Below are 27,414 nucleotides of genomic sequence, written 5' to 3'. Positions count from 1 at the left end.
TCATAATATATATTTCGATATAAGGTTATCTAGAGGCAACTATACTAATACATGTATATAAACTATATCTAGTATACTGAAACATTATGGGTATAAGATTTTCAAGTGATGTGGTAAGACTATTCTAATTTTATAAAAAGAAAAACGTATCCAGTTTTATACAGTGGCAACACTTACCTACCCTATCACGTAAAGCGTTTACTTCAGTGTCGTGGCATACAATTCCCTTAATTTAATAATAAAATATATAACGTATGTTATAAAATGGAAATAAAAAGACAAGAATACTATTAAACATTTTAAAAAAACACTCCTTTTGTGAATCTACACTAGCGCGAGTATAGTTGTTGTCAAACGTATACTATAATAAATATTACAAAGGAATATTGTGCAAGGTAGCCAAAGTCAACTGAGTTGCCAGTCGCCAGTCGCCATTTTAAATACATATATGTATACCAACATTTCCATATAGTTTGCGTTGTTGAGTGAAGCCGTTGTGTCGGAGAGATGGCGGAAAATTCGTAAGTATAAATAAAATATGAAGTTACAAGAATAAATATCTAATAAATGATATTTATTTCAAAGATTACTTAAAATAACAAACGGAAAACAGTTCGAGCGGTTAGTGCATTTGATGCAGAAAAATCCTCAAATTGCCCGAAGAGCGCGAATATATGGACAAAGCAAGCTGCAAGTAGAGGAACAGTGGAACAAAATTGCGGACGAGCTTAACAACTTTGGGCCACCACGTAGGACAGGCAAAGAATGGCAGAGGGTAATATTTAAAAAGATATACAAAATTGTTTTGCACTTTATAGATTTGTATACATTCTTATGTACATATTCGCAGGTATGGATTAACTATAAGGCAAAAACCAAGAAAAAAATTTGTGATGAACATTTTCAACAATATCCCTTAACCAAACTGGAACAAACTGTGGCCGGCCTACTACAAGCAGAGTTTGGCGATGGTTTTGGTGCCGTATCTGATGAACTGCCATCAGCATCAAATTCATTCAGCAGCGCCATGAAGGAACCAACGAAGGATCAATACACTTTATTATTGAGAGAGATCGAAAAGAAGCCAGAATTAGGTAAACACACACCAGCATTTGGTCCACCACGCAATCAAGAGGATTGGGAAAGAATTGCAAAAAAACTTAATGCTATAGGACCACCGGAACGTAGCATACGTGAATGGAAAAAAGTAATTTATTGAAGAAGACATACACACACTCTTTCAATAACCAATTTTTAATTTAGATTTTCCGTAGTTTAAAATTAAATACAAAAAAGAAGATGGAAGAAAATGAAGAAGCGGGTTGCGTCAAGCATATACTAACGGAAACTGAAAAGGCAATGGGGAAGGTTCTTGAACTCATCGAAGCTGCAAAACCGATTGGTGAAACATTTGGTGTACCTGCAGACAAATCATTGCCAATGGTTACTATCCCCAAAATGTCGCCACCTTTAGCCACCGCTTTGTCCGATGGGGAATCTGTAGAAGCAGAACCTATGTCACCATCCACAAATTGCACGACTGGCGCTCGTAAGCGAAAATACGGCGATCATAGTAGTTTTCTATTTCGTCGTCAATTACAACACCAAGTACAATACATGAAAATATCAAAAGAAATGATAGAAATAATGGACAGACAGAGTGTATCACTACAGAAACTAACAACTGCTGTCGAGAGACAAGAAGAGTTAATGGAGAGACAATTGAAGTTGCTGGAAAGACAAACTGTAGCTATTGAACGTCAGGCTGCTGCTATGGAAAGAATGGCGGAGTTATAAGAGTTGTATGACTTTATAAGGACTAAAAGTATTTTTCACTTTGAAAAGAGTTTTTATTTTTTAATAGGTGTTAAGTAATATTATTTATAAAAGTTAACATAATACAAGTTTTGAGATTACCAAAATACATAATATTTAGTCTTTTTTTTTTAACTTATTAACATCATTTTCACTTTATGGTCAATCTTTGGAATTTTTCAAACTTTTAGCTAATTTTTTTCTTATTTTTAAAGTTTCCTCCGTTGCATGGATATCGCTTTCAAACTCTGTGCTACTATAACAATTGTCATTCTTTAAATTCATAGCTATTGTCTTACCGAATTCCAAATTATCTTTATAAAATATACACGCATTATGAATTGCACAACAAACATTAATTATTTTAGTTGCTTTCTCCGGCAGATAATATACCGCTTTGCCATCCGCTATACAACGGAATCTATTCTTAATAGTGTTGAAACATTTTTCTATGAATTTCTGTGCTTTAAGCAGTTTCTCGTTGTAAATAGTTTCATAAGTCTCAGTGGGATTATGATACGGTGTCATCAAATACGGTTGTAGTGGCAGGCTAGAATCGCCTGTTTACAAATATAAAATGTTATTGAATCTTGTCTGCATACATTAGTATACGATAATCAAACAGTTGTCACCTATAATCCAGAAATTTCGTTTTCCGGCATCATACAACGATTTCAAATACGCATTTGCACCACTTTGAAGCCAAACGAATTCATCATCATTTTTACCCGGCGTTCTTGCATCCACATATCGCACCACCAAGTTTGCATCACAAATCTGTTATTATATTTTCACAAGCTTTATGTAAAGTTTATGTTATTGTATTGTATTGTCTTATAGTTTACCATTAGCGTATTTATACTAAACGATCCTTTTTTATTCTGGTATAAATGTCTTACTTCAACTGTGGGACGCTTTATTGGTATGTGGGTGCAATCAGCAGAACCAATTATATTAGGTACTTCAGTGCTTCTGTAAAATGCTTGTTTAGTTTCAGATTCCTCCTTTGCATTCATTTCTAAACATATCCACTTGCCGCAAAATGAATCTTCAAAAATTTCCAAACACTCGCCCACGATTTTTGAAGTCATGCCTTGTGATACACAAGTATATGAATTTGTGCCAACATTCATTTGATATTTCCCAGCAAGAGCACGGAAGAAACAAGCTAATTTGGTCATTTCTGGTATAGATGTGCATCGGAACTTTTTTTCCATTTTGGGAGCTATTTCTAATAAAATATTCTTAAAAACCTCTTTACTCACGCGAAATTGGTTGACAAATCTGTAGAAATATAACGAATTTTGTTAAGGCTTAAAAGAAAATTAGAAGTGAATAAATGACATACTCCTTATTTGGTAAATCCAGCACATTTGTGTTATCCCTTAAACGTCTACGTATAACACGCGGTTCTTCCTCCAAATCAAAGGAGTGTGCGTTAAAAAACATAAACATTTTATTAGAGAACTTTTCTCTGCAATCTAAATTATTTTACTACAACAAAAAACAAAAACAAAATATTTGTTTACTTCGCGTGACAGTGTTACCACTAAGTCAAAAATGTTCACGTCAACAAAAAAGTTAATACTTTGTGATACGTAACTGCATATAATTGTTAACTTAACACGTTTATATTCATAAATAAGATAATTAAATTTGTCCCCACTCTCACGAACTTGTATAATATTTACATTTACTTAAGTAGTATTCGTTTGAAAATGGTTAACAATATTTGAGTTAAAATAAATATTTTCCAATAGCAATCAGGCATCACACAAATGATAGCACAAGTGGTAGCGCTGCCGGCCCGCTGTGACATAAACAACACCAAATCCTTGACCTTAAACTTTATAAGCTGCTACTGCTTGAGAAAACCACGTCAATATATTTGGATTTGTTGATAAAAATTGTATTGCAAATCAAAATTGATTCTGCAGAAGGCAGCTGGAAAAAGCGTGCTTATTAAAGTTTGCAATTATTATTTAAAATAATAGAAATAAGCAACAAACAAAATGCCGAAAGCTGAGAAAGTGAAAGTAAATGTTAAGGAAAGGGTCGACGATAATGTTTGTGATTTGAGCTTGAGTGGAATTAACGAGATACCGGTGCGAGAGATAGTAAGTACATAATTGCAACTAATCATTTGCAAGTTGCATTACGAGAAATATATATTAAATTCCAATTATGGTACATGTAATGAATGTAAAAAGGCTGGTTGAAAAATCTATGCGATACTTGAAAAAATTTCACTTTCATATTGAACCCCACACCTTTCCAAGCATATACACATCAAGTTAGTATGTAGTTGTCTGGTTATATATGCCCAGTTCATAGATGCACCCTTATCGCAACGAATCGTTTTCCATTCAACCATAGGGGTGTTTTCAAAGTGAATTGCTACTGCTTGTTGGCATAACAGTTGGTTTTGTGTGCCTTTTTGTATCCTTGTGTGCTATATTTTTTTACAACTTGCAGATGGAGTGTGAGATCTGCTTTGTGTTGAATAAAGTATAAACTTTTCACTTTTTCTTTTCAGGCTTCTTTTAAGCGGGTTACTGTGTTGGACTTGTCGAGCAATTGTATCACTTCATTGGGAGTATGTTGATGTTGATAGATTTTTTTTCAATGCCAAAAATATTTGATGTTTTGTTATTTTATTTTTGTTTGCAATTCAACAGTTATATGAAATAACTGGTTATATGCAAAATTTTAATTATTTTCCATTATACGGCTAATAATGAATGCTATTTACATTTTAGAAAAGTTTCATCACGCTAACACGTCTCGTCAAAGTAGACTTAAGTAAAAACCAAATACGTTATTTACCCGAGGAATTTGGTTTACTACGCAATTTGCGACATTTGGACTTGTACGATAATAAATTGGAGCATCTGCCACTAAGTTTTGGCAATTTAACAAATTTACGATATTTGGATTTGAAAGGCAACCCCTTAACGCCAGCACTAGCTAAAGTGGTTGGCTTCTGTCTCACCACCAAAGAATGTCAGGATTCAGCTAGAAATACCGTAAGCCTTCAATTACCTACAATAACTTTTAATAATACTATGCTTCATATTACAGGTGAAATTTTTGAATCGCATGCAAGCCGAAGCGGAAAAGGCTAAAGAGCAGTACAAACTCGAAGCGCTAACGATCGCTACTGCTCCAACTGAGGATATTGGCGTCGAAGAGAAACCGCTTGAAAATGCAAAATCAAAAAAATCAACTGCTAAGAAAGCTAAGTCGAAATCAAAGAAATCAAACACAAACAACAATAACAATGATATTAGCACTGAAGTGAAAATTGCACCAACAAATGCCAACAGCAAGGCTACGAAATCCAAAAAGCATGGAAACGGTGCGGCGAAAAAGTCCATAACCAAATCGAGCACAGCACTCACAACTGTTTTCACATTCTTCATACTGCTGGCCATTAATGTCGTGGTCATTTACATGATTATGTTCAAGAATCCCGAGATAGCCGATCGTTTGGTAGAGTTTATACCACATCAATACCGCGATTGGATACTGACTAAAACGGAAATTTTCCGTCTTCGTGTCACCGACTGGATTTCGGAATTTCGCACACCGCCACAGGAACACTGACGGTTCATTTATTTGAAGCCGTAGGTTGTGTGACGCGCTTCAAATAAAACGCCAAGAATTGAAGAGTTCGAGCATTTTTACACATAAAAACAAAAATCAAAATTGCTTGGGAGCATTTCGTATAATAAACACCAGTCAAGCAATGAATAAGGCATATACACGCGGCTTGCAGTTGAGAGGTTTAACTGGCAACCACAACGCGTGCAACCAAAGAGCATTCTAAATACCAAGTGGAAATAAAAAAAAACATGAAATAACTAAGAATAATAATATTGAAAATGTCGTATAAACAACAAGTGAGAGATTATGAATTGGAGTGGAAAGCAACCCGCGAAAAGCTTTCAATAACAAATTAGTTTAGGCTTTTTCACTGCCAGAAGAGGAGCGGAGAGTGGCCGTATAATTAATTTTCATTATTATGAGTATATACATATATATTAAGTCAAGCACTTCACATCACAACAACACACAATAACTCAAACGCACTGGCAGTTGCATATTTATATTAATTACATTAACGTAACTGTTTTCTGAGAAGCTGCAGCCTACAAACAAGCAAACATACATACAATAACTATATAACAACTACATACCAACAACTATGATATTACAATAGAATTTATAAAATAAACTTCAATAGTTCCACATGATTAACAAAAGAAACTACTACTATTACAACTACAACTATGTACACTCACACAGCAATACTATGCAATAGACTAAATGCCATAGCTAACATACATACATAAATGTATAAAGTTGCAATTTAATTCAATTACAAATTTCACACAAGCAAAGCTGTCACAATTTCTCTGGGCAAATTATTACATTTTTATATAGATTCCATAGCCATGAAAGGAGTTCTCAAAGAACTCCGCACATACACTCACACATACATAGCTTTTTTGAAATTATGTTAACTTGTTGTTTGATTGTAATTAAGTTATTTCACATTTTATGCTATTTATACATATACATATATACAATATAATTTAATACATACATACATAGTTATAAATATATTTAGCAATTTTATTGCTTTCGATTGCATTAAATTAGTATCTTTTTCATGATAATAACGCATTTATAGAATTTTGTTAAAAGCTTTCACCGTCTTATATATAAATTAAGCATTTGGTATTTACACTTAATTTAAATTAATTACTTTTATCAATACATATTTGTAAATACACATGCAAACGATTTTTCGATCGACAAGCATTAATATTTTTAAAAGAAATCAAATAAAAACGCCATTTTAGTATGAACTTGAAAGAAATTTGTAATTTATTGCGGTTGTGTTAGGCCATTTCGAAAACTAACCTCAAAATTGTTGGCGAAAATTGTATTTCTACCTATTTTGTATTTGTTTCTCGAAATTCCACGGTATTTATCGAACTTGTGCTTTGTAAAATAATAATATTAATATGGTGGGTCGGTTTAATATAAAAAATTAGCACAAAAACCGTACATAAAACCGAAGAAAAACTTTAACATCGATTGCAACGCACTATAATACCCTTCGCAGGTGCATTAATATAGCATGAAAGCGTATAAAAAGATTTTTATCATATTTCGATCCGATCTGCACAATTTCTTTAGAGATTGCAGTGTTGTGTCTGGCAATAAGCCCTGTCAAATTTTGTGAAGATATCTTCTCAAATATAAAAGTTTTCCATATAAGAACTCGATTTTGATCGGTCAGATTGTATGGCAGCTACATATATGCTATAGTGGTCCGATCTGCACAATTTCTTTGGAGATTCTTTTGTTGTGTCAGGCAATAATTCCTATCAAATTTTGTGAAGATATCTTCTCAAATATAAAAGTTTTTCATATAAGAACTTGATTTTGATCGGTCAGTTTGTATGACAGGTATATGGTATGTTGATCCGATATCAGCGATACCGACAAATGAGAAGCTTCTTGAGGAGCTGAGAACGTGTGCAAAATTTCAAACCGATATCACAAGAACTGAGAGACTAGTTTGAATATATTAAAAACGAAGCTTTAAAGCTGATTACCCCAAATATTTCGACATATCGCGGATTGAATAGGGAAAACATTATTTTTTCATTATTCTATCAGTTAAATAATGTCTTTAGAGCCCAAAAATGTACTTAAGGAAATTCAAAAAAAAAATAAAAAATAGATATTTTGAAAATTCTATACTGACCTTAATGCCTTAAAAAAACAAATATTTATTTATCTTAAATATTTAGTTATCTTAAAATTTATAAATATAATAACATATTCTTCATATTAATTTTTCCGAGTGTACTTGGGAAGCTACAAGCTAAATCGTTACTATTCGACAACTTTAACGCTCCCACAGTGTCAAGTTGTACTTTCAGCGAGCAAGTCTAGCTTTTATACTCGCATTGGCGTGTTTGTTTACATCCGCTCGTTTTATGAGCCGACGCTTATCTGCACTCTAGAGCTATTATCACATGCAATATCAATATTTTCAATTTATTTTCCATTCTATTCGTCGTATTTGCGTGTAAACAATGAGCCGCTGGTCGCTGTTCGGCGTGTGTTTCATCTGCTTGACCTTTAACAATGCAGCCATTGGAGAGCGTTATGAACCGAATTGGGCCAGTCTCGACAAGCGTCCATTGCCCAGCTGGTATGATGAGGCGAAAGTCGGCATCTTCATACATTGGGGCGTATATTCGGTGCCCAGTTTCGGTTCCGAGTGGTTCTGGCAGGACTGGTTAAGTGAGTGGCACGTAGCATAAATGTTTGTATGTAAATATGTGTTATCAATGATGATTCTTATTTTAGATTTGCATTATCCCAACTATTTGAGTTTTATGAAAAACAACTACAAGCCGAATTTCTCTTATCAGGAGTTTGCTCATGAATTCACAGCTGAATTGTTCAATGCTACAAAGTGGGCGCTGCTCTTTCGCGACAGTGGAGCAAAGTGAGTAAAATGTGTTGTAAAAATTTTCGTATTGAATTCGGAAGTATTGTTAGAAGCAAGTTGTGAAAATGGAAGATAAAATTTTTTAAGATTTCTAGAAATTTTGAAAATTCCAAAAATGTCTTAAAATGAAACCAATTCTGCTTTTGACGTCAGGAAATAAAAATTCCCCATACCGAAAATTGGACTCCTGAAACGCGTTTTTAGAATAGATTTGGAGTTGAACATATATACGTTTCTGGTTTATATTCAAGCGTTATTCGGAATGAGATGCCGAGATTAACTTCGGAAGCTCCAAGCGACCTTAATGGGGAATCGATTAGTGCTCTCATGTATATGTATTTTTTAGACCAATACGATCTTCTCAATGAAAACCTATAATTCCAAACCTCCCAAACAAGATTTCGGGAACGTTTAAAGCATAAATCGGCCGATACTGCTGCGATTTCACATTCGATATTCGTACAAAGTTCATTAGTCGTCGCTGACTTTTTCGTATACACCATAGACTTAACGTAGCTCCACAGGAAATAGTCTAACGGCGTCAAATTGCACGACCGCGCGGCCAATTGACTGGGCCATTTCGTGAGATATTACGTGTACCAAACTTGGTTTTCAATAAATCGATTGTGACATTCGCTGTTTGGATTGTGGCGCGTTTCTGTTGGAACCACATATTGTGCCCAAGGCATATGAACGACGTGTGATAGACTGATTTGGGGGTCTTTCTCAATTGATGCGCTAGCGGCAGCAATATTCTCGACACTACGGACAGTTCTATGTCTCACTGGAACATTTTGTACTGTGTCTGCGGATTCAAATTTGTCCACTAGACGCACAATTGTTGATCTGTCAGGACGTTTATGACGACTATAAATTGAACGTAGCGCTCTTAAAGTTGAGGCCACTGACCCCGAATTTCGGTAGTAAATTTTAATAATTTCGACTCGTTGTTGGATGTCTTTCCATGATGAAATGGAAGAGAAATATCAAAAGAGCGGGAAAAATTTGACGCCGTTTGCTGTCCCTATCGATCTACTTTTGTGGCGTCTCTATTAAAAAACCCGTTACATCTTCGAATAACTAGAATTTATAAATTCTGGTTTTGAGAGAGTATAGATAAGATTCGAAAGAGCATTAATCTTTATTAGGAAGAAAACAAGTCAGTTGTTTTCTAAACCGAAATGCCGTAACTAATTGTAAGACTCTATATAGTACCATATTGGGGAAATATGAAAAAAATACTCCCCAAAAAGTTGGAGCTTCAGTTAGATTATTCCAAGTATCAAAACTGTTCAAAGACCTCTAATGGTAGGGCTTAGACGATTTTCGAGCAATATGGCTTATAGGTTGAGTTACTAGAAATGTGGACTTTCAACTATTTAATAGCAGCTTACAATTTAGTTCAATCCTGAAGCTGGTGATTGCTAAGAAGCTGAGGCCATTATCCTTAAATTATAAATTTCTAACGAACTTTTCTTTTCAGATATGTCGTCTTAACCAGCAAGCATCATGACGGTTACACACTTTGGCCCTCCACATCGTCTTTTAGCTGGAATTCCATGGATATTGGGCCAAAGCGGGACATAATTCGTGAGCTTTTAATATATTTACAGAAATTAATTCCATAATCATTTTCCAAAAATTCTCAATTCAGGTGAACTTTCGTCCGCCATACGCAAAGAGAGCTCACTTAAGTTCGGCCTATACTATTCGCTCTTCGAATGGTTCAATCGTCTATATATCAATGATAAATTGCATATATTTTTGGAACAAAATTATGTGAATAGAAAAATGCGTCCGGAACAAATGGAATTGGTCAATGAATATTTGCCGGAGATTTTATGGTCCGACGGTGATTGGGAAGCGCCAGCCAAATATTGGAAAGCGGAAGAGTTTATAGCTTGGTAGATATCGTTGGAGAAGGTTGTAGTGTTACAATAGTATAAATATTTTGTATTTTTAGGTTATATAATGACAGTCCGGTGCGTGACACCATTGTCACCAATGATCGTTGGGGTTTCGGCACAGCGTGTCATCACGGCGACTTCTATAACTGTCAAGATCGCTATAATCCCGGCATTTTGCAGGCGCACAAGTGGGAAAATGCATTTACGCTGGACAAAAGTAGCTGGGGACAGCGCTTCGATGTCGAACTAAATGATTTTATGACGTCGGAGGAACTTATTGGTGGTAATTTCGACACTTTAGTAGTTTGAAAATCGAGACTCTGCTATCTTTAATTTTTCTTTTTCAAATTAGAAATTGTGAAAACCGTTAGCTGTAATGGTAACGCTCTCATCAATGTGGGTCCCACGAAATATGGCACAATTTTGCCCATCTTCGAGGAACGTTTACGTGATATGGGCAAATGGTTGAGCGTTAACGGCGAGGCTATTTATGGCAGCAAACCTTGGGTGTACCAAAACGACAGCATCACGCCCAATGTGTGGTACACACAACAGTTGGATCCAAGCAATTCAACGTCGATTATTTATGCGATCGTTCTGGATTATCCCTACGATACGAATGAAATAGATTTGCATCCGATCGGTAATTTGGCAAAAGATACCAAATCGAATGTACTGCTATTCGGCTATGAGGAGGATATGAGTGACATCGGCAACGCCGATATGTCTGTTACGCTTTTGGGCATGGAGCATGCGCAAATCGATGTAATTTGTGTTTCTTATTGGCATTAAATTTCGTTATTTATTAGTTTCTATATTTCTAGTGGTCTCTGAGCGGCAATAAATTACACATCGTATTCCCGCCAAAGCATCATATCGACAAGAATGGACTGAGGTTCGCGTGGACCTTTAAAATTTCTAAACATGGCATAAATTGGCTTTAATTTATATAAGAAAACGTTTACAAATACACACAACCGCTTCAATATACGATGATTCATGATTGTTCAGCAATAAATATTCATTATTATATATATGTATATTTTTTTTTTTAATTTCGTTTCCTTCATTCTAATATTCAGAACCCTTTAGGCAAATTTTTATCACACCTTCAGGATAAACGGAATACATTAGGTTTGGTTCGATGGCTGATCTAGGGATCGTACTTGGACTATTATATGAAGAGCTCTTATATTGATCTTATAAGTCGACAATTTTGCTTAGGCTTCTAATTTCTATTCCACCCAGCTCGGTGAGATATCTGAAAGTGTAAGCTCCCAATTATTTAAGCCTTGAACTCGCAAGCGCGGGACACTCAAGAAGGAAATATCGAGATGTTTCCACCTCATCTTCTTCCATTTAGTTTTTGCATCCGGTACAATTCTCAACCTTACAATCCCCAGCCCCCACAACTTGGGAGAGACTTACTGAAAGCAAAGAGCTCACTGGATCTCTTACAATCGGCCTTGGGTAAATGTCCTGTTAAAATTCCCACAACTGGGGAGAGACTAACCTTACTGAAAGACAAAAAGAGCTCACTGAGTCTCTTACCAAGCTCCCGCGAATCTCAGCTATCCAATAGTAGAAATATACATTGAGCAAAGTAGAGCACCATCAGCTCATCAGTTTTACCTGCGATTCCGAAGTGGCCTGGCACGCATACTAATTTTATCACAAAATGATTAAATGTCATTGATAACAAGGTTAGGCAATTGTTTCCCAGCCTTAAACTCACTTTTAGTGAGCTCGCCGACTGCGCTCCGGAGTAGTAAATCTGCCGCCACCTTAATGACAGCAGCCCCGGCTTGTAAAACACCTATTTTATGTCAGGAATTTTGAAACTAAATTGATAGAGCTATATCTCTTCACCAACCCTTTCCCACAGGTTTGGTACAGCCGAAAAGAAGCTTACTGCCCTTCTGCGCCAACGCTTCCGCTCGCAACAATTTTTTTACTGGCTTTTTTCGATCACAACTATTTGAAAAAATAAATGTCGTGAAATTTTCATTTTTATTCTAAAAATGTCTGCCAAAAATCCAATTTTCAGTTTTTTTTTTTCCTTCGTCCAAGTTCTAAGTTATGGTTTTAACTAAAACACGTATTATTTTCACCTTAGGTGATCCTGTTAGGGGTTCTCCTGCCAACGCGGGCGCATCTTTTTTCCCAGAGGTCATTGGAAATAGCGTCGCAATGGCGGAGTTTAAAATTGTTTTCCAAAAAATAAAAAAATTCGTTTTTAATAAGGTAATTTTGTAACAAAAAAAAATCTAATAAAATATTTCATTTTTTGTATGATAAAAAAAATTTTTGAAAAAAAGCTGTTTTTTAGCCGAGGAAACCCATGTAACCCCTTAAGTTATTTGATGTTATCGTCATTATCAGAGAGGTGGATGGAGGACTTGCATGTGGCATTTGAATATATACTCGTATATTAAAATTTTATTCACTTAAAGGGGCATAACAAATCTAAAGTCGTATCAATATATCGGATGAAAAAATGTAAATTTTAAAGGTTGTCTGGGAGATTAGACCCCATAAAAAATCGATTCTACAAATTGTGGAAAATGTATACCTTTGTACAATAGAATTTCGCATTTCACTTTAGTAGTTACTTAAATTCAAGTGCCATCGACTGAAGGGTTGTGAAAAAGTGTGAGATTATAGCGAAAACGATGAAAGGGCAAAAGTAAGCATTAGAATATAGTAAAAAATTACGCCGATTTCTTTAAAATATATGTATATAAGTATTTGCATTAAATATAAACATATATATAAAATCTTCTGATTATAAAAAATAATGAATAAATCGATACTACCTCTAGTCCCCATATACTAAATATGTCTTGCCAAGACAATACCATATTCTCCGAGCAAATTTTTCAGATCGGATCTCTTTAGCATACAGCTGCCATATAAACTTTTTCATTTGGCAATATATCTTCACGAAATTTGGCATGAATTATTTTGCAAAAAAAGAGTTATAATTTTTGATGAATTTGTTTCGATCGGACTGCTACAGCATATACTTAGCTGCCATACAAACCGATTGATTAAAATCAGGTCCTTGTATAGAAAACTTTTTTATTTGGCAAGATTTATTCAAGAAATTTCGTACGTATTATTTTCCAAGACAATGCTTTAATCTCTGACCAAATTGTTCAGATTGGACCATTACAGCATATAGCTGCCATACAAACCGACCTATCAAAATCAGTCCTTATAAGGAATACTTTTTTATTTGGCAAGATATCTTTACGTAATTTCGCACGAATTCGTTTTTCAAGGCAATGATATAATTTTTGAAGAATTTTTTTTGATGGGACCGCTATGCCATATAGCTGCCATACAAACTGATTCATCAAAATCAAGTCCTTATAAGGAATACTCTCTTATTTGACAAGATATCTTCACGAAATTTGGCATGAATTATTTTCTAAGAAAAATATATAATTTTTGAAGAATTTGTTTCGATCGGACCGTTACAGCATATATGTATGTAGCTGCCATACAAACTGATTGATCAAAATAAAGCCTTATATGAAAAACATGTTTACTTGTGAAGAGTATTATCGTATTAACGTTTTTTCTTATTTGATATAAAATTTTTCAACACCTGAAAGTATTCCCCAAGCTTTGCTCCTTACAAATTGCGATAATATGAAATATTAGGTTACACCAAAATTTATCTCTTCCTTACTTGTTCTAGTTATAAACAAATATATTTAAATTTAAACAATATAATTATACTATTTTTAATTTTTGACTTAATGAAATGTACACAACACATACAGCCTCTTGTCTGCATGACCAAATATACATACATACATATATACATGTATGCATTTATGTATGAAAGCGGATATTGTCACTTGTACAGTAGTTGACAATTGTGTACGGTTGTGAAGAAAGTAATTTACATATGTATGTATACATATGTACATATATACATATGTAGTTTATCTATGATGAAATACAAATTTATAGAAATAGCAAGTCATTGTGACCTCTTCGAAATTCATTAAGGAGTCCAATAAATAAGGTATTGTGAAATTTGAAAGTCACACATACGCACTCACACTCAAACGCAAATTAAGAGCGGTTTAGGCGAGTGTGATATTCTGGCACGGTGAGAGCACTTAACATGGCATGCCAGCGCATTAACATATGCATGTATAGTGTAATGTTAACTGTGTTAACAGCGCAAAATCAATTTCAAATGATTTGTTGTTGTTGGCATGTATGATATCTAATTCTAGTGGGTCATTATCTATTATTGTTTGATTTAAATTGAATGTATGTATGTACATATGTATATGTATGTAAATATTAAAGTATGTAAGTATGTATGTATGTATGTAAGTATGTATGTATGTATATACATATGTATTTAGTATACATATATGTTTGATGACTTGTCCACACCGAAAATTGTGGGAAGTATGGCCAAACTTGTTTACACACACGCACACGCAATACATATGTATATTTATGTGTGTGTGTGAGTTTGCACTTGATTTTAAATAAAATTTGACACTCACATTAAACGAACAGTTATTTTGTCATTTGCTTTTATTCATCTGCATGTTCACGTTTCTTTTATCTATTTGTTGTTGTATTGTTTATGCGTTTTTGTTTTTTTTGTGTTCGCAAACTTCTCAATTTGCAAAAATGCAATTCATTTTTAAAATTTCATCATCGACAACGGCACCACGTGCACACGTTACCAATATCTAAAAGAGTACCGTGAGCATAAACTGAGTATGACTCTGTTTGTTGTTGTTTGGATATTGCTCTTTTCATTATTGTTGGTGCACATAAGGAGCGGTAAAGGTATATAGCTTGCAGCAGGATTAAGGATACCTGTTTGCTGACGTCAAAAGGTGGCTGATTTCATCATGCTTTCAGGCTCCTTTTCTTGTTTTTTGTATTTTCAAGGCGCGCTCTCATAAAAAGTAACGAAAGAATAGAAAGGTGCAGTTTAGAAGTACTTATATATGTACATACATATGTAGATATCCCTTTGAGACTCACCTTATTAGAAAGTGTAAAATGTTAAAACTTTGAAACAATTTTATATTAAAAAAAAAAAAAAAAATGGAGATATGTTTTTATCAACCGATTTGCAAAGAGTTACGTTAAGTTTCCCGAAAATACCTTAAAAACCTAGATTAAAGTTTTAAATTAATTTTTTAAATAGTTAAATTTGTGAATCAAAAAAAAAATTCTGAAATGAAAATCTCAAACTCGAAATTCTCTCCGAAATTAAACGCTCATATACGCACAAATCGGTAATCTTTAGAATTCTTTTGTATTTTTAAATTAATTTCACTAAAATCATGTATATTTCAGACTTTAAAAAATACATATACTCAATGAAATTTTAAATATATTGAAAATAGAGAACCTAACCTCAATTATTTATTTTTAAAATTGGTGGAAATTTGTTGGTTTTACGTATTTTACACCAAAATTAAGTAAACATTTTATTTTCCCAAAATTTGTATTAAAAACGTTGTATATGTATATTTAAGGTGTTGTCGAAGGAGCGGGTCGAGTAGTCGGAAAATTAAAGGGAGGGTACTAAAAAAGTGATTCGATAAGTATGTTCTCTTAGTAGTCAGTCTCTTTTATCTAAAGTAACGAGGAGAACTTTTTTTTTATACAGAAACCTATAATGATGACGTCACTGGTGGTATTATGGTGCCATGAAATGCATTATTCCTCAGCGAAGCAGTGATAAAACTTCCTACATGGCTTCTGTGAGTGGTCGCTCCTTTTGTAGAATCACTTTCCCGCCTATATGCGCTTGTGATATACATACATAAGTACATACCTACTCACTTTTCGCCGGTTGTGGCCACATGTTGCTAAGAGATTCCAATGGACAGCGCTTGATTTAACAAAATAACAGAAAAAGTATTTGTATTTGAAAATCGGAATGTATAGCATGAAGTCAAGGAATTAAATGCGTATATATGTAGTATAAGTATATATATAAGTAGGTAAATAAATATTTGTAGTTAAAAGAAGGGATGCAAGCACGCCCTCCCATCGAGAGAGCAGGAGAGACCTTTTGATTTGCGTGAGAAACAAAAATGAATTGGTAAAATATCACAGGAATGCCACTTTATGCTACTTTTTCCTAGTAAAATTTTTCAGAAGACCCAAATGTGCAATTGGAAAATTATTTATATTTGAAACAGAAAATGTATAATAATAAAATAAAATGAAGCAAAATAAAATAAAATAATAAAATAAAAATAATAAAAATAAATAAATTAAAATAAAAAAATGAAAAATATAAAAAAAAATAAAAATAAAAAATAAAAAAAAGAAAAAAAAAAAATGTTAAATAATGGTTAAGCTTGTATTTTTGTAGAGAAAAGTAAAAAATTAAAAAATAATAAATAAAATAAAAAATAAAAATAATAATAGAAAAAATAATTTTAAAATTAATAATTTTGTTTTTAATTTTAAAGTTGTGTTCAAGCAATCGTAAAGGTGTGATAAAACATATTAAGATTATAAAAAAATAAAAAAAAAAATAAAATATATATTAAAATATTTTTCTTTATGAGAAAGATGCAGAAATATCATAAAGAATTAATAGAACTATAAAAGTTTTATAAAATGTATTCTTTTTAAATTCAGATTTCAAAAAAGCTCAGCTTAAGTGCGTGATAAGAAACTAAAAATTTTCATATACTATTTAGTAAATCACTTTTGTGTGAAAAGTAAAAAAACTAAGAAACTTAAAAAAAGTGTTAAAATTTTAAAATTTTATTTTATATTTTTGACCACGTTAAATGTGTGATAGTAAAATCATAAATACTTAATAAGGTTTTAATGTATGGTATTTAAGTAATTTTTTTTTTTTTTTGTGAGAAAAGTGAAAAAAAAAATTATGAAAACTAATAAAATTATTAAAGTTTTATAAAATTTATTATTTTTTAATGTATGATTTAATTTAGATTTCAAAAAACCCACCTTAAGTGTATACTAACTATACAAAATTCATAGAATTTTAATATACTTAGTAAATATTTTTTTTTTGTGAAAAGTGAAAAATTATAGGATTAGAAAAATTTTAAAATATTATATTTGATATTTTTTATGACATTAAGTGCGTAATAATAAAATTATAAATACTTAACAATATTTTAATTAATGATATTTAAGTAAAATATTTTTTTTTTTTATGAGGGAAGTGAAAAAAATACTATAGAAACTTTAAAAAGCATTGTTAAAATTTTATAAGTGTTTATATTTTAAATTTTAACGTTTTAAGATTTAAAAAATATATATTATTTAATCAAATATTGTGTTAGAGCTCAGAGAAAGCTTGTGATAACTTCTTGAGACTAATTTAACTTACTCTTTTTTAAGTTATGGCAAGCCGTTTATATATTTTTAATAAAAAGAACTCAATTTTAAAATCTAAATTTGTGCTAATATCACAACGCAGCGGTGTGAAATTAATTTTTAAATTATTTTACCCCATTATTTTTGAATTGAAGCGAATTGCATACACAATATTAATAAAACAAATTTAAAAAACATATACATATCTGCATACATATATATAAAATTAATACAAAATAAATGTAATATTTTTTTAATATTTTTTTATATATTTTTTTAATAAATTAATACTTTTTAATATATTTAAATCCACAAAAATAAAAAATAAAAATAAAATGTTTGTAAAAATTCAAAATGCCTCCAAAAACACCGCACAAATATCACACCGCTATGGCAACGTTGTGATAAAAACCAACATTCTGTGCTGGCGCGTATTTAAGTGCTATATGTTAACGCGTCTAGTTCAGTTGCTGATAGTTTTTCATAGGAAACATAACGTATGTGATATTTCGTGCGGTGCTCGTTTCAAACTTTATCACTCCTTATTAGCTAAACCGTAAAAAAAATTTTGGTTTCTAGAAAATTTAGAAATTTTAATACATTTAGAATAAGTATACTAGCGTGCTCGAAACAATTTTTATCATCAAACGGTGTCCTATGAAGTTTTAGTAGTGCATTTCTTCAAGAAATAGTAAAAAAGTGCAACGAAATTTTTTTATTATCCACGTGTGGAACACAACAGCGCTAGTTAACAAAGGAAGAAAGTGAATTTTTGGCAGAGTCCTTCAAATAAGAAAGGCAAAAAGTAACCACGACGAAGTTAACACATGCACACAAATCCACGTATCCGGCTGTGAAAAGGCAACACCGCATATATACAAACATATTTAAATGTAAGTTGAATGCTTCATTATGTAAAACGGCCATGATTGTGGCGCTTTTGTGAAAAAGACATATCATAAAAGTCGCATCTCGGTGCCATAGAGGCATTGACTTTTGCCCCGATTGCTTTTGCATGCGCGAAACTTCCAATAACAGTGTGCTATATATGGTTTAACGTAAACGAAAGAATTGTAGAAAGAAATTAAAAAGAATGTTAACAAAAGTCTCGATTTCTATGCGACAGATAATGTCATTTAAATTGTGTTACGTTGCTTTGGCGTGAGAGCTTTACTGGTTTTGCTGGCGTATTGTAGTTAACACGAGGGATACATACATACATACAAATGTGTGTGCGTGTGTGTTTGTGCCCAAATTCATGCTCATCCTTGGCCAAAGAACAGGGTATTATGTGTTTGTATGCAAGTACCCTGTGGGGAACTTTGAAGTTTGTGCAAAAGAAAATGAAAAAAAAAAATAAAAAATACATATAAAAAAATTTGTATTTTTTAATTTAAATTTTTTTTAGAAAATTAATTAATTTTTATATGTAAATAATTTTTTATTTTTATTATGTAAAATAATTTTTTTTTCTCTAAATAAAATATATTAGTGTAATTAAAACTGAATTTTTTATCAATATTTTTTCTAAATAAAGTATAATTGATGTAAAAACTTTGAAGGCGGTGCAAACAAATTTTGGAAAAATTTAAATTGAATTTTTCATCTCTAAATAAAATATATTTTATGTGAAATCTTTTGTCATTTGTGCCTAAGAATTTTGAATTACTTCTAACAGACTTGAAAATTGTGATAGTTTTCTTTAAAAAAGTGCTTAATTCCAAATATATTTTTTTCTTTAAAATTATCATTTGTCCTTCAAAAAATTGTTTTTCTCAAAATTAAAATTTTTCTTCTTCAAAAGTAAAAATTTCAAGAGCATGCGTGTCAATTAATAACCTTAACAATTTTTACTATTTACATTTTTTATTTTTGTTAAGTAATACGCGCTTCAAATGTTATAAATAAATTTCAAATTTAATAAAATTTGAAAATGTGTATTTCTATAAAACTGAGATATTCGAAAAAATTGCATTTATTTTTTATTATATTTTTTGCTGTCTTAAAAGTTATATTTTAAATTTTTTTTACAAACATTTTTTTATAAATTTTATTTATAAATTTTTGCTAATATTTTTTATAAATTTTTAAATTTAATTGTTTAATTTTTAATTTTTTTTTTTTTTATATTTTTATAAATATTTTTTTATATTTTTTTATATATTTTTAGTATTGTTTTATATATTTTTTTATAAATTTTTTATAAATTTTGTTTATATTTTTATATATTTTTTTTTATACAATTTTTGTTTAATATTTTTTTTGCCGAGTTTTAAGTGAATTTTATTATATTAATATTAAAATATTTTATTTTTCACATTATAATTAAAATATATGCGAATTACTAACATATTTTATATACATACTATATAATAGTTTAAAAGTGGACTGGATTAAAATTGGTTCTAAAATCTAAGTTCATTCTGCATTTCAATTTCTAATCAGCTTATACAAATCTTAAAAGTGACTTTAGCATTGTGAAGTTCTGCGAAAACACTTATATAAGTTGCTTATCTTTTTTAATTGCGTACTTGTTTGAAATTCGTTGGAAAATGTTGGCAATCAAAACTGCCAAATTAACCTTGAATTCAGCAAATGACTTTGACCTCAAACTCACCAAGTTCACGATTTTCCATGAAAGCAATACATTATGTTCAAAAACTTTAATCAATGTTTCAGCATAAATGTAAAAAATCTGCTAGCAATTCAGCGAAAATGTTTCAACTTTTTTACCGTTAATTTTTCGAACCAGTTTGGGTCCTACCGGGTATAAACAAATCAACTGCAATGATCTCTCACGCCGCTGTGCTGTTGTCACCTTCGACTTCGAGAGCTAAAACATACATTTTTAAATAGCCATATGCCGGCCAAGTTGCTGACACATATACATGCACATTTATGTACAAATGTATGTACATATGCACTAAATTTCATGCTATGCCATTTTGTTTGCACACATTTAGTTTTCGATGCGTGACTTTTTGGTTATTTGGCCTAAAAAAAATTCGAAAGAAATTGGAGCAGTGTGACGGCGTAATTTATTTTATTTTTATTTATTTTGGTATTTTTGTTTGCGCTGCATTTTTTTCATGAATTTAGTGTTGTACTATTTCTTATATTTGATGGTTTATTTTCATATTAGATTTTTTGTTATTTTAATTTTTATTTCTTGATAGTTTAGTCTTTGTTGCATTTTTCGTTAAAATTGATAATTGTTTTAATTGTTTTTATTATTTTCTGTATTTAAATATTTTATTTTTTACTCTTTTATTCAATTGTTGTATTACACAATTTTTTGTTTATATTATTTTTTGTGTGATTTTAATTTTTTAACTAACATAATTAATTCATTTAAATATAAAATAACTAATTAAATATGATTTGTTAGTTTTTTGTTCTCTCTGTGATAATTTTTTGTGTTTATTATTTTTCTATTTTAAATTTTTATATTTTTGAAATTATGTTTTAATTTTTTTTTGTATTTTGCTTATCTTTATTTTTTTTTTGATTAATTTTTTTATATTATAATGATTTAATGTGTATGTTTTTAGATATTTTTTATTTAATTTTTCTTAATTGTTTACATTTTAGTCTTTCATGATATTTAAATATAATTTGTTAGTTTGTTTTCTCCTTATGGTAATATTTTGTTTTTATTATTTTTCTGTTTTAAAATTTTTATATTTATTAAATTATATTTAATTTATTTTTTTTTTATATATTTTTGTAATTATTATTTTTTTAATTTTTTTTTTTGTTTTTTTTTTATTTTTGTAAACTATTTTAATTTTTTTAAATTTTTGTTATTATTATAGTAATTTTATGTGTATGTTTTTATACATTTTTTATTTAACTGATCTTGATTTTTTTTTATTTTAATTTTTGGTTATATGTATTTGCCTCTCAATTTAAATTTTTGTTAAATATTAATATCATTTGAATCTATTTGTTTTTCTTTTGTTAGACAATTTTATAAATTTTTTTTTTTTATTTTGCAGATTTTAATTTTTATTACATTTTTGTTTTAATTAAATTGTTTGCTATATTTTTATATTTCATTAGTTTTAATTTTTACTTAGACATTTTTTATTAATTTTTTTAATAAATTTATTTCAACATATTTTATTAATAATTTTTTATACATTTTTAATTGTTTTCGTTTCTGTTGAATTTTTTTTAATTTTAATTTTTTATTTACAATTTTTTTATATTCTTTAATTTACATCCATTATTTCATTTATTTATTTTGTTTTTCTTACATTTCATTTCCTCTGCTCACTCTTCCATCAAACCTTGAACAACACACCTCGGCTTAAGCAAATTTATTTAGTTTGATTCTTGTTATGTTGGCAGGTGATTTTTGTGAATGACAAAGAGCCGCGAATATTATATTATGTACACAGACACACACACATGCGCACGCATGCGTGTATTTGACGTCAGCGCTAGTAAATATGCACAGTTGAATCTAATTTGACGACTATCAGTCAGTGGTGGGTGGGTGGTTTACTGACATACATAAACACACACACACGTACACATACAAAAAAATTGTTATTTATAGCCAGCATTTATTTATATATATATGTATATATACTGGTATCAATATCAAATTTTAAAACTTACATTTGGAGGCCATGTGCTTCACCGCCATCGTCGAAATTGGCAAAGAGTAATTAATATCGCCAACAACAGCGCCGTATTATCAATTTGCTACGTTGGCAATGAAATTCATCATAACGTGGTCGCAACTTAAACGTGAAATGCAATTATATTTACGTGTGTACATCAGTATGCCTATTTGTATTTATGTAGGTATGTATGTATATGCGTGTGAGAAGCTCGTGCCCTGCCCATTACAAGTGTATGTAAACAATGCAGTAGGCATTGTATCTGTTGTTGTTTTTGTTGGCTTTTCCACGTTGTATAACCTACTGAGCCGAGCTGTCTTATAACAGGCAGGCAGATATATGCATATGCATACAAATTGATGAACACACATACACATACATATACATTGAGTGACACCTGTACATTTTCTTGTTTGACTTATATGCATTCTTCTGCATTTTCTTTTTGCATTTCTCGTTCAATTTTCTTGTATTTACTAATGTTCTAAAAATAAGCAGAAGATAAATACGCATATATACAGATACAGGCATATTTACACATATACATGTGTTTGAAGAAATACTGCACCCAGAGATATTGGAGGTCCACATAAATGCATATACAGTACATACATATGTATATGTGCAGACGTATCTATATAGATGTTTATTGTTGTTGTTTACAAGATATGCAATCAGAAATTGAAAGAAGTTGCCTGAACATCAATAAGAGTTAATTATTTTTGCGATGGCCTTGAAAATATCTAATGACCTAGTTTTCGTTTCAAAATTGAATAATAAAAAATTGCATGCCATAAAAAGTGGCTGGTGGAATTTTGGTTGGTATTACGAGTTAGCTTTTCTTAAAATGTTTTTTAAATAAACTTTAAAAAGTCGCATGCGATAAACAAAATTGGCTGAAGTGAAATTTTGGATGGTATTACGAGTTTAATTTACTTTAAAAAAATTTCAAATAAATTTAAAAAAGTCGCATGCGATAAGATAAATTTAAATGCAATGAATGAATTTCTTTTAATTTTCAGAGTTGCTTTTGGATATTAAAAAAACTCAAAAATAAACATTAAATATTTATAGCATGAAATATTTGGAGGTTATTCTGGGTTATCTCTAATACAATAAATATAAATTTCGATTGCATGCGACAAATAATATTTAGAGGAATGGAGTTTCGGTTAATATTCGAAATTAATTTTTGGTATCTTAAAAAATCACTCAAAAATTTAAAAATAGTTATCGCATGCAATAAATAAAATCGATTTGATTTTTAATGTTATTCTGAGTTTGCTTTATATATCTTAATGAAATTGTCTCAAAAATAATAATAAATGTGAGAAGTGATAGTGTGATAATAACAGCAGAATTTCGGTTAATATTCGAAATTTTGGTTAATATCGGAAAAGTCTTAAAAAATTTCAAAAGTTTTTTTTAAAAAGTCGCATGTGATAAATAAAATTTTCAGCCGGTGGATGTAGACTAATTTTCGGTTTTCGGAGTTAGCAATTTCGTATATCTTAAAAAATAATTTCTCGAAATTATTACAAAAGATTATCGCATGTAATAAATGAAGTTTAAATAACTTAGGGAGATATATGTATGTATTTCATATGAGATTTGAAGTTAGCTTTAAATGTCTGTAGACAGTAAATAATATAATAAAAGCCCTAAAAAAAGTTTTTTAAGAAGTCGCATGTGATAAATAAAATTTTCATTCGGTAAAATTTCGCCTAATATTCCGTATATATTAAAAAAAATTGTCTAAAAAATTATTACAAAAAAATTATTGCATGCAATAAATAAAGTTGTTTAAGCTGGGTTTCAGATGAAAATCCAGAGTTAGTTTTAAATGTCTGTAAAAAAGAAATAAAATTTTTTTGTTGTATATCGGTTAATTTTCGGAATGAAAGTTCTAAAAAAATTTTCAAAAGATTTTTAAAACTCGCATGCGATAAATAAAATTTCACTTAATTTACGGAGTTAGTAGTTTCGGGTTTCTTAAAAATAATATTTTCAAAAATTATTCCAAAACAATATTATCGCTTAAATAAAGTTGTTGAAGTTAAGTTTCAGTTGATATTCCGATTCAGTTTTAAAAGTCTGTGTATAGTATATTTGACGTTAGTTTCGAACATCTTTAGTACTAAATCTAAAGTAAAAAATATAAAAAATATTTATGATAAGTCTAATCTTTTAAAAATTTCTAACTGTAAAAAATTCCCCTCCACAAAAAAGCATATGAATAAAAATAAAATGGCTCATTAATTATTTATGTTAGGTTAGGTTAGTTACTATGTGTGGTTGAGCTGAAGTGCAGCGCTTAGAGTAGTTGCGCCTTTCCAAATGAAGAGCTTATTAAGTCCATGCAAATACTAGTTACGAAGTACAAAAATGCATTTTATTGCTGTTTTTGTATTATACGTTTTTCATCCAACCCGCCAGTTGCGATAAGCTCGCTACTAATTGATTCCAATATTAATAAAATGAATTATTCATACGCAGTAAATTTATCGCCTTTCAACGTTTTAGTATTGTATGGTATACATATGTATATTATATAGTATTAGTATATATGTAGTATTTGTTTAGCTATTGCTTTCATATTGAAGCTAAATATGCATTTTTTGTCGACTCTTTAATGGCACTAATTCATATTTATCTTTTATTTATGTGTATTGATTTTCTCTTAACCAGAATTAGTGCGCATATTTAACTTGGTTTGACCCACGCGATGCAAATGTGTGGGATGGCAAAATATGCAAGTACAGTAGGTGCACGTTTAGATGAACTTAGGCAAGTGGAAGAGATTGAAGGCATATAAAGCGGTATTAGGCAAAAATACTAAATTTCTTAAATTTTTTTTATCGGTGATAAAATTTCGTAAGTACAGTAAGTCCACGGTTAGTTGTACTAAGTCAGATGAAAAAAATTTGTACTTTGTAAGACATAGGACCTAAAAATCAACTTATTTTGTCAAATTTTAGGCGAAAATGGCAAACTTTGCAAGTACAGTAGGTGCACGTTTAGATGAACTTAGGCAAGTGGAAGAGATTGAAGGCATATTAGGTAAAAATACTAAATTTTCTTAAATTTTTATTTATCAGTGATAAAATTTCGTAAGTACAGTAGGTACACGGTGAGTTGTACTAAGTCAGATGAAATAAATTGTGTACTTTGTAAGACATAAGACTAAAAAATCAACTTATTTTGTCAAATTTTAGTCGAAAATGACAAACTTTGTAAGTACAGTAGATGCACGCTTAGTCGTACTAAGTAAAACCATAAGGATTGGGTGCTTAATAAGCTATGGTACATTATAAAACACAATATTGTATGGTCTTCAGTAGTAAAAATATTTAAGCAGCAAACATGTGAATCGAACAAGTAACTAGCATAAATCAAATAGAGACGAAATAAAGAATTGTTTTATTGAATTTTTGTACACTTTTATTGCTGCAGTACAATCTTTTTTTCTGACACGAGAGCAGCGCTTAAATATAGCAAGCAGAGCAGTGGCGAATCGAACAAGTTCTGGAGAAAGTCTTGCTTTAGATTTACAATATTTTTGAGAGAGGTTTACAAGAAATTTTATTCATTGGCGCTTTGTAGTTATTGTTTTAATGACTTTAGGAAACTTTAGAAAAAACTTTTCAAGTTTTTGAAAATACCGTTATAATAAATTTTTAGAAAAATTGTTAAAAGTTCATTTCCGTTCTAAGGACTGTTTTTCAGCTATTTTCTACTTTTAGTAGATATTTGAATACTTCAGGTAGCGCTCATAGTATCCAGTCTCTACTGTAGCTAGAAAAAAAATTTGCACTAGTTGACTTTGGGTTCGGAATAAGTTTGTTGGTTTTCAAATATGCCGTTATAAATTTTTTTAAATAACTTTTTTTTAGAAAATAAAATTTTTAAATTACTTAAACTGGGAAATGTGGTGCTAAGCACTGGTTTGCAGTTATTTTCCACTTTTAATTGATATTTGAACATTTCAGTTAGCGTTCATCTTATCGCTACCCTGTAGTTAGTATAAAAATGTGAGCTAGTCGACTTTAGTTATTTGATAATATAATGAATGGCAAAAAAATATGCACAAGCTTAGGATGACGAATGAAAATCTGAAAGGAAATTGATATATGGTAAATATTTGCATATAATATACATATATTTACATACATTTGTACACACTATGTACATATGAACCCTAAGTGACAAAACGTGTAGGCAGTTGCAGAAAATAGAACGCAGATAATCCGTTAGCTTTCAACGTTACATCGTGACTTATGAACTGATTGCATTCATAAAACATTCGCTCATCCCAAACGTGTCGCTGTTACATGCAGATATACATACATACATACATTTATGGGACCTTGAAAAACGTGTTCTTATGTTAGCTGGCCGTTGAAACTTGCCGACGGGCTAGACAAGTTGGTTGAACGACTGCGAGTCCTTCGTTCTAGATAAATATTTTCGCATTACATACTTACAAACACACATATAAGTATGTATGTTTCTTGTAGATAAACAATCAGCGCCGCCACAAAGGTGTGTACTATATACTATGTATGTATGTGTAGGTGCATGTGAAATTAGCACGCGAAAGTTCGGTTATGCGTCGCAAAAATCGCAGAAATTTATGCGCATATTTGAGATAACTCATCTGCAGTGTATGTATATATCTATGTATGTATATATAGAAATGTATCTTATAGATATGCAACTCAAAGCGCGAAAAATGTGTACTTTGAACATAAGCTTGTACTTTCTTACAAAAAAAAAACTATTTTTGTCAAATGTGTCAAAAGCGTTTGTTGCGTTAATTTGCATATGCCTGTCGCTGCTAACGGTTGTTGCGCTAACCTCACTTTCTGGCAGTGCAAATGAGTGCTGACTGCATTAATGCGCGCTAATGCAGATGTTAAAATTCGCATGGGTGTGCTTTTTTCAACTCACACCTAATGCTCTACCATTTTCCGAGGTGTGAAACGCGCCTACATACTTGCCTATGTATATGCATACTTACATAAGTACTATATATACACACATGCATACGTACATATATGACATATTTACAATTTTCCATGTGACAATGGCTTTCTTTGTCAACTATAGTGAATGCTTCAACATTATGTACCACTACATACATATTTTTTATAGGAATCTG

The 27,414-nt window shown here is 30.8% G+C and overlaps 5 protein-coding genes across 5 annotated transcripts in view; 4 read left to right on the top strand and 1 right to left on the bottom strand.

Annotated features, from left to right (window-relative positions):
- The first annotated feature begins 207 nt into the window (after positions 1 to 207).
- Positions 208 to 1,924, top strand: LOC120778243. The gene is made up of 4 exons (XM_040110004.1): positions 208 to 521; positions 586 to 775; positions 851 to 1,207; positions 1,264 to 1,924. The coding sequence occupies exons 1-4, from the start codon at positions 508 to 510 to the stop codon at positions 1,795 to 1,797; spliced, it is 1,095 nt and encodes a 364-aa protein (XP_039965938.1). The 5' UTR covers positions 208 to 507; the 3' UTR covers positions 1,798 to 1,924.
- On the bottom strand, positions 1,827 to 3,343 carry LOC120778245 (putative nuclease HARBI1). The gene is made up of 4 exons (XM_040110005.1): positions 3,164 to 3,343; positions 2,661 to 3,099; positions 2,448 to 2,592; positions 1,827 to 2,375 (listed from the first exon to the last, which is right to left on the bottom strand). The coding sequence occupies exons 1-4, from the start codon at positions 3,268 to 3,270 to the stop codon at positions 1,978 to 1,980; spliced, it is 1,089 nt and encodes a 362-aa protein (XP_039965939.1). The 5' UTR covers positions 3,271 to 3,343; the 3' UTR covers positions 1,827 to 1,977.
- Positions 3,344 to 3,633: 290 nt separating this feature from the next.
- LOC120778131 (leucine-rich repeat-containing protein 59) lies at positions 3,634 to 5,961 on the top strand. The gene is made up of 4 exons (XM_040109842.1): positions 3,634 to 3,932; positions 4,352 to 4,411; positions 4,575 to 4,841; positions 4,897 to 5,961. Exons 1-4 carry the CDS (start codon positions 3,828 to 3,830, stop codon positions 5,419 to 5,421), a joined length of 957 nt encoding a protein of 318 aa, XP_039965776.1. The 5' UTR covers positions 3,634 to 3,827; the 3' UTR covers positions 5,422 to 5,961.
- Positions 5,962 to 7,771: 1,810 nt separating this feature from the next.
- LOC120778578 (putative alpha-L-fucosidase) lies at positions 7,772 to 11,300 on the top strand. The gene is made up of 7 exons (XM_040110441.1): positions 7,772 to 8,142; positions 8,209 to 8,350; positions 9,837 to 9,943; positions 10,008 to 10,257; positions 10,317 to 10,543; positions 10,613 to 11,025; positions 11,085 to 11,300. Exons 1-7 carry the CDS (start codon positions 7,932 to 7,934, stop codon positions 11,202 to 11,204), a joined length of 1,470 nt encoding a protein of 489 aa, XP_039966375.1. The 5' UTR covers positions 7,772 to 7,931; the 3' UTR covers positions 11,205 to 11,300.
- Positions 11,301 to 18,103: 6,803 nt separating this feature from the next.
- LOC120777450 (proton-coupled amino acid transporter-like protein pathetic) overlaps positions 18,104 to 27,414 on the top strand; it is a 44,551-nt gene continuing 35,240 nt past the window's right edge. Inside the window, exon 1 of the mRNA XM_040108769.1 lies at positions 18,104 to 18,515. The gene's annotated coding sequence lies outside the window, so the exon portion shown is untranslated. The remainder of the gene's footprint in view (positions 18,516 to 27,414) is intronic.

Source organism: Bactrocera tryoni, chromosome 5 (genome assembly GCF_016617805.1).
Source record: "Bactrocera tryoni isolate S06 chromosome 5, CSIRO_BtryS06_freeze2, whole genome shotgun sequence".
NCBI classification, from domain to species: domain Eukaryota; kingdom Metazoa; phylum Arthropoda; class Insecta; order Diptera; family Tephritidae; genus Bactrocera; species Bactrocera tryoni.
The sequence above is the reverse complement of the archived record's forward strand: the minus strand, read 5'-3'. Positions and strand labels throughout refer to the sequence as shown.